This window comes from Sinocyclocheilus rhinocerous, unplaced genomic scaffold (assembly GCF_001515625.1).
Source record: "Sinocyclocheilus rhinocerous isolate Xijiao unplaced genomic scaffold, SAMN03320098_v1.1 scaffold272, whole genome shotgun sequence".
Lineage (NCBI taxonomy): Eukaryota > Metazoa > Chordata > Actinopteri > Cypriniformes > Cyprinidae > Sinocyclocheilus > Sinocyclocheilus rhinocerous.
The window spans coordinates 79,024-90,517 of record NW_015638933.1 but is presented as its reverse complement, the minus strand read 5'-3'; the positions used below and the strand labels follow the sequence as shown (position 1 = coordinate 90,517).

The following is an 11,494-nucleotide window of genomic DNA, read 5'->3' as shown; positions in this document are numbered from 1 at the left end:
CGTTCACTTACCACTTGAACTGAGGCGCTAAAGCGATCTCGCGCCTGCTGCATTAAAGAATGCCAAAACTGTATTTATTGTTTGAATTTCGTTATGAATTTGGCATAATTTTAAAGCTGATACTTTGTTTATTAAAAAGTAACAAAGCACAAAGCTTATTGCGATTACTGGACGGCAAGTGCGCTGCAAACAGGCTAATATGAAGTTCACGCATTAACAGAACACAGCATATAGACTAAGATCTTGATAACAAGAAGCCATATTAGTAATGATTATAAACGAGAATTGTTAACGATATTGCCAAGATCCACACAGCTGACAGCTTTACCTGTTGGATGTTTTTTCAAGTTGTGCACGAAATAGACTGCTTTTTTGCACTTTCACTTCGCACGTCTCCGTCATTTTGATCTCTCTCGTGCTGCACAACTGAGCTGCATTTAGCAGGCATTTCGGCAGAGATGAGGACTGTTTGAAACTTTTTTTCCACTAAAACTTTGATGCGCATTGTGTTTAATACGTGAACATAACAAAAGATATGATCGCAACACAATCAGGAAATATTTTTAAGTCATAACATGTAAATATACATGTTATGTATACAAATACATAAAAATACACTCTAAAAATGCTGGGTTAAATATGGACAAACCCAGCTATTGGGTTTGTCCATATTTTACCCAGTGCTGGGTTGTATTTAATTCATATTTCAATTCACCCATTAATACTAGCACTTTCTATTCTATCGATTTTTTAAAATTTATTAAAGAAAACCTTGCGTTGGGGTGTGCCATATCATACCGTCAACGACAATACCGGTATAATTTTTTACATGATAAAAAAGTGCCATATCGCGATATCAATGATATAGCGACGTGATGACGTATGGTGGATATACGTTCCCTAGCGCGCATAACAACAACACCACAAACCCAATAGGTGTGTTCGACTTGAAGCAGCGCTGCACAGACTGATCGGTGTATGACATCAAAGTATTGCGAGAGCAGTTCTAGAGCATATTCGAGCGAACACACCTTCAAAAATAGGCGAGGTGCATATCTTTAGTGAAGCGGCGCGGAGAGCCGTGAAAATGTCTGAAACGTGCCGCGGCTCCGCTGGTGTAAACACAAGCATGGACTAGAGTGGCCGCGTCAGAGCCGTTCCGTCTCGCGCACAGACCACACAACTTTCAAAGTATACTCAACCGCGGATGAGCGCGGACGGACGAGCTCGACACATATGTGCAGTACCACTTACTCTTGTCTTAACATTCACCTCGCGCATGCGCTGTTGTACGCGCACCGTCCGCGCAGTCTCAAAAAATTGCCTGCACGCAGACAGGGTACACAGCTCTTCGCAGGCCCTCCTGATGACGAAAATGACGTAATGCGGACGGTGGAAACTGCCCTTTATTTTGTTTGCACTAATAAATGCTGCTGCCTGCCAGCTGCAATCACCTATAAAACGTTGTTCCATGTTTGTTTTTTTCTATATCGTCATAAATACCGTTATCGCAAATATTCTTGAAATATCGTGATATAATTTTGAGGCTATATCGCCCACCCCTACTTGCTAGGTGTACTGTGTTAGACTAACTGGGACTTGCCCCAGCACTTACATTTTGTTGCCCTTTTGTTGGTTTAATTGCTTATATTGTCCTCATTTCATATTGTCCTCAAGTTGCTTTGAATAAAAGCGCCTGCTAAATTATTAAATGCAAATGTATTTAATTTTGCATTTTGCAAAATATGATGACTTTATAGTATTACACTATTTTTCCTTAGACAGTATAAATGGCTCTTTATATATGAAAATATACATCTGCCTTCAGAGGAGATTTTAGAAAGATGGTCGCTCACAAGGTGATCATCATCATATTCTAAGAAATCATATTCTCACCTAGCAGATGCTAAAATGAAAAAAATCCCATAGACTTACATTGAAGGAGGGATTCAAGCTGGGACCAGAAAATCAAAGACTTGGTAGTGAGCTTTATCACACTGTTAAGAATTCCATTAAACCCATTAAATCAGGTTTTGTGGCTTTTAGACCACGTCTGTTAGCTTTAAGAGTAATCTCGTACTCGTAAAACAAGACAAAATTCACTTCAGCAAATAATGTTACTCTCTGGGAAAATTGAATGAAAATATTGATGGCTCATCCTGCACTTGTTCATTTTTCCCAATCAGATGCACACTAGATTGATAATGCCCAGCCCCGTTGATACCACCTATGTCTAACTAGCAATATTTAGTAGTAAATCATGCTCATGGCTTTTTTGTTTTCAAAAATAATAAATAAATAATAACAAAAAAGAAAGAAAATGAAAATAAAAATGGGACAAGTCCAATCTTAATTTCCTGTTTTAATAAGAAATACATCAACACAGCAAGAAAAAAAATGTCCTCATCAAGCAATTTCATGGTGGTCTTTAATTCAGATGCAGCCCTGCTTCAAACTTACACACCACAATACCGATAGCCATAACTTCTCTACTGCACCACATAAAATATTCAGCAGCACTTCTCTAGAGCAGGTCATTTTTTACCCCACCGTATTCGTTCGACTGAACCAGCGCAAAATGAAAAGGAACCGAGGGGTGGCCCAGAAGAGGGGCGTGCGAGATTTTCGTTACAGCAGACACAAAATGAACGAATTCCAGGAATCTGAAGTAAATCATTCTGAGAGAAAAGCCCCCTGGTGATTAAAGGGTGGTGGAGGTGCTGGTCGCCAAGACCCTCGTAATAGCCTTTAATGTGAACTCTCTTTTTTTCCTGGAATTTTTTTTTTGTTTTTTCGAGAAACATTATATGTGCCTTTGAGGATTAAACCCCTAATACTAATGTTAGTGCTGATGGGTGTTAAACAAGGTACTGGCATGCATGCTAAAATCTAGGGCTGAATCCCTATTTGCATACTATTCTAAATGTTACCCATACGTCCCTTAAGGATTTCTAAATTAATTATTTATATACACATTTATTTCTTTATTTGCATACATATAATAAATTATAGAAATAAATAATAATGTAGATTAATACTTCCAAAAAGAGAAAACAAATATATTTAATGTATTATGACTCACTTTACCTTTTACTCGTTACTAAAACACAAGACTTTTACTGACTTATAAGCTCTGTGTCCCTTTGAGAGTTTCTAAAACATTTGACCTTATATTTATGTATATACATATAGGCCATCTAGAAAGAAAATATAATTCGATTTTATTTTAATTTAAAATGTTAATTTTAAAATAAAAATTGCATAAAAAATGCATTTATTTATATAATACCTTATTCATAATAGAAATATATACTTATTCTAATATAATATATCATTATAATAGATCATTTATTGTGTATTTATTGTAATAAATCAATTTTTCTAAATGGCTTATTAAAATACAATGCAGCTGTAGGTGACGATAACAAACCAGCCTACGCTTTCGTGTCCATCCAAACATTTGGTTACATATGTGTACTGATACTGTTGCTGTGTTTGAAATGACTCGTTCCCTATGAAGTGAATGCAACAGAGCACTACATAGGGAATAAGGAGAGATTTCGAAACAAAACTACATTTCTTCTATTCTAAATAAACCTTAAGTGGTCTAAAATGAGAGCATTAAAAAAGTAAGCAACTGCAAGCTTGCACGTGTTTTGGGCAAGAGGATTGGTTTGTGATGGTTTTCTGATGCAGTGCACAACGTCAGTCTAGCTCAAAGAAACCCTGGGCTAAGGACAGCCTGAAGTGTTGTGTCACCTCTCTTCCTGCGGGACTCCTTGATCTCCTCGCACATGCGGTCAAACTCAGGGTCCAGTTCAGAGGCGATCGTGGCGTGCGCAGTATCCTTCAGACTGCAGGCCCTGTGGCGGATGATTTTATCTGTGAGGAAGCACAATAGAAGATGGTAAGGGCAGAGTCGATGAAAAATTCATTTGGGTGGATGAAGAAAGAGCCATGTTCTTGAAGACTGACAGTAAGGTTTCTGAGTATTAGGGCTGCACAATTAATCAAAAAAATAATCAAGATCACAATTACAGCCACTGCAATAAGCTAATCGTGAAAAATGACAATTACAACACAAACTCGAACACACTCATTATAATCAACAAGGTGTAGACACTGCGTAAATAAGCTCCGTAATTTACTCCAAATTTGAAAAGCAGTTGTTTTAATGTAAATTCTATTAATAGAAATGAATGATTGTGATGGCATAATCAAGGGAAATAACAGAATCATTTTTTTGTCTTAATCCTGCAGTGCTGCTGGATATGGACAAACTATAAAATAAAAATTATAGTTACCCTAATATATTTATGATGTCATACACACCTAAAGCAAAAAACACATAATACATTTACAGCAGCATGAAGTTATTTGATGCTTTCCAACAACATTAAGAGGCCACTTCCATTTTCAGAAATGCAACCAAGTTGGGAAGAGTTTAACTTTACGCAAATGTCAGTGATGCATTGCTGCGACCATCAATAGAAATGAATGTATAAAATGTACATGAATGGCAAGACGGTGACGTTAATGTTACAGTGAACAATTTAAAATAAACAAAAAAAAATAAAAAATAAAACAAAGAGGCACAACAAATCAAAATAAATAAAATTAGGTGCTTTAAATCAAGCAACGGCTCACTGTAATCGATTAAGATTCACCCGAGAAACTTAAGCATCTGCTTTTTTATCTGAAAAACACCTCTGAGGCTGAAGCGTTCCACAGGCAGTCAATCAAAGTGTCTCTGTTTACAAAAACAGGGATTACTGTGTTTTCTCAAAATTCTGAGAGCTAGCATTTGTATTCTATCCTTATTTTCTCTCTCTCTATCGTTAAATCAAGCAGCATTCAAACATGTAGGGAGGAAAAATGTGTGTGTGTGTGTGTGTGTGAGTGAGAAGAGAGAGCGCGTTACTGGGTAGTCCTCATTACTCCAAGACAGGCTGGAGGTCAGGATCTGGCAAAGTTTGCCTCTTAATTGGAAGATGGGCCTAATTAAGCCATCTAGAGCGAGCGAGAGGACACTCTTTACTCCAGTCAAGGATATAATGGCAGGCTGAGAGGAAGAGTGTAAATACACTTATTTTGACTTTCAAAGCCCTACCCAAAGATCTCAGGCTGCTGGTGCCAAAATTGACAATTGAACAAATGGACCAGAGAGAAATTAAATCAGTGGTGCTCAGTCTAGATCCTTGTGATCTATGTTCCCACTGAATTTGGGCTATGTTTGGATTAGAATACCAATTTACTACTTACAGAGTCCTGCACAGTATATACAGCACATTATCAACTATATAAAAAAAGAAAATATAAAAAAATACATATACTGTATATAGATATATACATTCACCGTGTTTTACTATATTCTCAGAAATATACAGCTCCCCATAGTTCCCCAGCAAAGTACAGTACATACTTTCAGTATGAACTATGTGAATTGGGATGCAGACTTGAAAGTTGAAGCAGTTGGTTAGAACAGGGCTGGAAGGAAACTCAGCAGGGAGGCTGATGTCCAGGGGCACGATTAGGCAGCTCTGAATTAAATAATTTGAATAAGAAGAACCTTTAAACTTGCACACTAAGATGTGATTTTGAAACTTCAGCTGGGTTACAATTTCAAAGCGCACATTTTCTAGGAATCTGACTTTCAAACAACCACTGCGAGACTCTCTCTTGAATGAAGGGAGAGTGACATTCTCTATTTGGATCTGCACTGCATTTCAAGGACAAAAGTGAAGCTCACCAAAAAAAAAAAAAAAAAAAAAACAACAACAGCAAATGACCAAAATTATTACCTATATAACGAGGGAAAGGACACCTAAGATTTTAAGTGCAACGTTCATGCTTCAATTGTGAGAGTAATGCTTAACAAATGGAATTCTGACAGCTCCTAAATCCCATATTCCCCTGCTCTAAATGGACCAGAAGCCTCTTTCGGTTTCCTTATTAAAGTAGCTAATTGCGTTTTGTCTCATTCCTTCAGTGGCTCCTCTGTGGACGCTGCATTTAAACAAATTACCCACGTTCTCCCAGAAAATGGGCTACTGTGATTTATTCATAGGCACCGGCTGCATTTAGCCAACAACCTTCACTGGCTGACCAATTAATCCAGACAACTGGGAGTTAAGTCCTGACAAAAAAATCAGAAGTAGCCAGCTAGCAGACTTCCAATAATATAATATATGGTTGTATTATCTCATTTCACTCACAAACAATTATGTGGCAATCACATGACTGTTGCAGAAGGTTTTTAATATGAACATGCTCCTCTTGTTTTAAATAATGCATGTTATCACATTTGGGTCATACAGGATTCACCTTTCATAGGAGAAGGGCTCTTTGTCTCATTAGATGGTGTTTATCATGCTATCAAGGTCTTAAAAGGGGCAACAGTAAGGGAGCAAATAAAGATCACACATTCACCTTCATGCTTTTGGTTAAAAACCCAGCGTCAACTTACATAAATTCCCCTTAGAATTTCAGGCACTGTTTCCATGGCTCATTTCATTCTGGTTTAGTTTATATTCAGTGTACTATGTACATATATGGCACATCCATAAACACCAATAAATATCTGACATCATTTTCTACACTGCAAGTGTCCCAACTGACTGACCGTATGGCCAGAGAATAGCGAGAAGTCCATTAAAGCGATGAATGGGTTTTATGGAGACTGCTCATTATAGTGCCATTTTTCCTCTGTGGAGAGATCAGCGACAATGATTTCTTGTGCCTTTTGAATAAGGAAAGGTCAATGGGTTAATATCTAGCTGCGTTTATTGGCCTCAAATTCTCATATCTTTCAGTGAAGGACTGACAAGTCTGTCCGATTAATCATTGATTTAATGTCCTCCACGCTTCAAGTACAGCGGTCGCTGCTGCTGTTTTTTTGGTTGGTATCACTGTTTCCGAAACTCTAAACTAAATACTAGAGATGTGCTTGAATCGACTAGTTCTTTAACAACTGGTTAACTAGTAAAAACACTGAATGTCTTGAATGTCTGAAATTGATTTTTCCTGTACACCTGTATAATTTATTATAAATTTTGTGGATACATCATTTCTCAAAATGTCTGTCTCTACTAACCTACCATTGTTTTTAAGATAAAAGGCCAACATAAGATAAAAGGTAACATCACATGACCTAAATATTGAGCTCAACTCCACTTCACCAATGTTTATTGAAAAATGAATGACTTCCTGTTGCTGCATACTGCTGTTTGTGTGAATACCCCATAACAAGTGATGTTCTGCTATTTATCCAGCTGCTCTATATTGTGTATTTACCTCCGGGGTCCTTGTCTGGATTGTACTCTAACGCATTGCTGCAAATGAGGTCAATGTCCACAAGAAAATCCTTGGCGACCAAGTATTTGTGAGTGTCGATCTTCATCATGATGGTGGACAGGTCCATAGGCTGTTTGATAACCTCAAGGTAGTCTGAAACCTAAATCAGAGAAAAATACATAAACACATTTCACCCAAAAACATAATAAATGATATTCAATATTTTTGGTAAAAATTCTTGTTTTACTGTAATATTGTGAAACTCATTGAGCCCAAACTTTTGAATGGTAATATACAATACATATATTTTTATATTCTAATACATATATTTTTATATTCTAATATATGTATATATATATATATATATATAAAATACTTGTGCATCTTTTCTAAAACTGTCATTACTGTATTGTGAGGAATATGAATTATATAATTTTATTTTAATTCTATAAATATATCCCTTTATTCAAATCAGTAATGAAAATTTAGGAGAAATTCTCCTTAATGATAAAACATTTTGCACTGTAACATTATTTCCATGACAATTTTGCAAAACAATCTGAATTCGGGATTCATATGGCATGTTCTTGATTCGTCATATATATAGGCTTTGTGAGCTTCACCCTATAACAAACTCCAAAAGCTTCAGGAGACCATGGGGGAAAATGTGTCGCACTCTGTATTCATAGACACACCGTCCTCCTTGTTTGCTTCTTATATTGATGAACTTTTTAATTGCCTTCTCAAATTTCTTGATTCAGGTAACGATCCTGCCCGCAAGCTGTCAGATAATGACAATAATTTGATTTGTTTGGTCTGGGGGTTACTAATAAGCCATAGGTGCCACTAATTATATGGTAATATTGAATAGAATACAGACCCTACAGGCATTAATTATACAGCTGTTGATGTGCAGTAACAGCCCACCTCCTCAATGTCCACAGGTTTGCTGAAGATCTGGAAGCGCTTGTCGGTGGCGAGCCGCTTTGTGATGTCCCTGAGAAAGAGGCGGAGCTCGCGCAAGGTGTTCTCCTCCTGCTCCTCCAGTCGCCACTGCTCCTCTGGTGAGAGCTGCCGAGGGCCGGGGTCTTCAACGAGGGTCAGCACCTCCAGAGCGCACACTGAAAACACAAATACAGACACAAACCCTCAGTACAGTTTAAATACAATTATGAGAAAATCATGAAGAAGCTGACAGTTCTGATTTAATGATTTTTTTTTTGTACTTCTAAGGGAGTATGTAAAGTAGTGCTGGGCGGTATACCGGTTCATACCGAATACCGGTGTTTATTTTTGTTATGATATGAATTTTTAAAATACCGCAATACCGGTGTATGTCGCTTAAACAACGTTCGGAACGCGACACTGTTTGAAAAGGGTCACTTTTCACTGTTGCACTGTGGTGAGGGAACAGCTGTATGTGTTACTAAACGTGAAAGTTCCGAAACTGAAGCTGTAGAACTAATAGAACGTGATGACACAGAAGAACTCATCCACAATATCCACATTGACCGCCACAAATATCCACCGCCCCCTGCCATCAGCTCCCGCGTCTCACACACACGCGCGCGACTTTAGCACTAGATATAGGGCATTCTAAGTCAATATACTGCAGTATTTCCTCTCTCAATCAGTAGAAAATATGGTTAACACCCGGTCATGCATGAAAAAAAAAAAACCACCATGTACCGTGAAACCGGTATAATTTAGAAAAATACTGTGATATAAATTTTTGGTCATACCGCCCAGCACTAATGTAAAGAATCACTTTGTCTGATTTATAACCAAAAAAAACATCTTTATATTGCCTTTTAAATATTTTTCATTATTGATGCATTTCCTCTGGAAACAGTGTTTTCCCCCCAATGAGAGGAACAATTCAACAAAAAACTAGTTAAGGTCTAATTAAAATCAATCAAGATGTTTTCTATACTAAATAGACACAAGGAAGAATTTATTGCATCTGCAATTTAAAAAAAAAAAAAAGATTTTTTGCAAGAAACACAATAATAAAGATGAATATTTAATATTAAATTATTTAAATTCATAAATACAAAATCACAGACTTCTAAAAACTTTTCTAAATGAAACAAATCAAATTAGAGTTTAGAAACAATTTACTGAAAAAATCAAAAACAATATTAAAACATTTGTGTCTTAATGCTCTCCAAGGAACACAAAAGTAGCCTGATGACATGGTCTTTAGGAAATGTAAGGGCTAAATTAAAAAACAAACAAACAATTAAAACTATTTTGTTTCTTGTGATGTAATAAATGAACATTGCAATAATCACATAAACACACACGTGTGTTTGTGTGTGTGTGTGTGTGTGTGTGTGAGCATAAGAAGTCTCTTATGCTCACCAAAGCTGCATTTATTTGATCAAAAATACAGTAAAACAAAAATATTGTAAAATATTATTAGAAATTAAAACATCTGTTTTCTATTTGAAAATATTTTCAAACGCAAATTATTCCATTGATGGCAAAGCTCAATTTCAGCATCATTACTCCAGTCTTCAGTGTCATATAATCTTTTGAAATCATTCTAATATACTAATTTGCCACTCAAACATTTATTTACTTACTTACTATCTTATGTTGACAACAGTTGTGCTGCTTAATATTTTTGTTTAAACTGTAATACATTTTTTCAGGATTCTTTGAGGAATAGAAAGTAAAAAAAAAAAAAAAGCATTTATTTGGAATACAAATCTTTTGCAACATTATAAATGTCTTTACTGTCACTTTTGATCAATTTTATCCATGCTGAATAAACGTATTTATTTATTTCAAAAATAAAAATCTTACTGAACAGTAGTGTATTATATAGTATATATTATGCAGGAGACATCAGAATACGATTTTCACAATGGCAAAAGAATGCAGACCTACAAGAACCGTTAACAGAACATCACGAAAATCTTGTTATTCCAGTATTTTGTCCAGAAACTCAACCGGTTTTTGATCTGCAAACCTAAGTGTAATACCAGATGAAGTGCTGAACAAATGGTCCAAAACAACTGGAGAAGTTAGATGACACTGAAACTGTGCCAGAGCAGCTAGAGGAATTATAAACACTCCGCGTTATATATGGATGAAGTCGAGAAATGCTTCCCACCACAACGTGCGCCGCAAAGTATTATTGATTTCTGAAGAGCTCCAACAAACAACGTGACAGCTGCGGTAATTCAGAGCTGCATCTATACAAATAGCCAGAAATAACCAAACACAACAAGCGCTAATGTGGCACTGCCTTGTAAGAAAATATTGCTACAGAAAAAAAAATCTTCTCAGTAAACAGGCTGTGGACCTCGTGCTAATCCAAAGATCTGGGCAGAGTGCCTGGCAGTTGTTGAGCCACCAGCCTCAGCAATTTACTTTGTGGCAGCAGCTAGCGAACAGTCATGCTAACTGTGAGCGTAATTATAGCTAATGGTTAAGGCCCAGTGTTTAATAGAGCCCCTTTCTCCCACCACAGATGCTATGCTGCCAAAGGAAGTAGGGTTTGTGTTTTATTCAGAGCCGCCTGTGGTCGGCCCACAGGAGGACCCCTGCTCTGCATCAATGGGTCATGACTCATGATGCTTGCATTTCCACTTGAAAGCCATTCTCTGCTATAATGGCTCCAGCTGTGAGGAAGCCGATGAGCATGGCAATCCACCACAAGGAGAAGATATCCAGAAGAGAACATCAGGAACACCCTGGAGACCCAATTTATGCATAAGCAGAAGTAGCAATTCTGGAAGAGCAGCAGCGGTGGTGGAAGTAATTGCAATGACAGCAATAGTAGTTATCGACACCCAAAAATGAATTTACTCACAGTCACATTCTGTATGACTTTTTTTTAGCATAAATGATTAGTAGGGTTGGGTAACGTTCACATTTGAACCGGTACGGTACCGGTATCGGTACCTGAATTTCGGTGCCGGTACCCAACGGTACCTTTTTTCGGTACTTTACTCTCTGTGTAATTACAAAAACATTTATTTCAGTGAAAAAATAAGTCCAAAAGTCTCAATTTCAACATTTTGAACAAGGTATCGAGGCAATTCGGTCGGTGCCTAAAAAGTATCGAACTCGATACCCAGCCCTACTTAAAAGTACCGAGTTCGGTACCCAACCCTAATGATTAGGGCTGCCCCCTAAATAGTCGACTAATCGTTAGTCGACCAGAAGAGGCTTGGTCGACCAAAATTTT

General features: G+C 37.1%; 1 protein-coding gene across 1 annotated transcript in view; it reads right to left on the bottom strand.

The window, feature by feature from the left end:
• LOC107750077 (ATPase family AAA domain-containing protein 2-like) overlaps positions 1-11,494 on the bottom strand; it is a 116,002-nt gene that overhangs the window by 69,423 nt on the left and 35,085 nt on the right. Inside the window, exons 19-21 of the mRNA XM_016565339.1 lie at positions 8,221-8,414; positions 7,294-7,453; positions 3,760-3,882 (exon numbers count right to left, since the gene is read on the bottom strand). Of these exons, the coding sequence (XP_016420825.1) occupies positions 3,760-3,882; positions 7,294-7,453; positions 8,221-8,414 (477 nt within the window). The remainder of the gene's footprint in view (positions 1-3,759; positions 3,883-7,293; positions 7,454-8,220; positions 8,415-11,494) is intronic.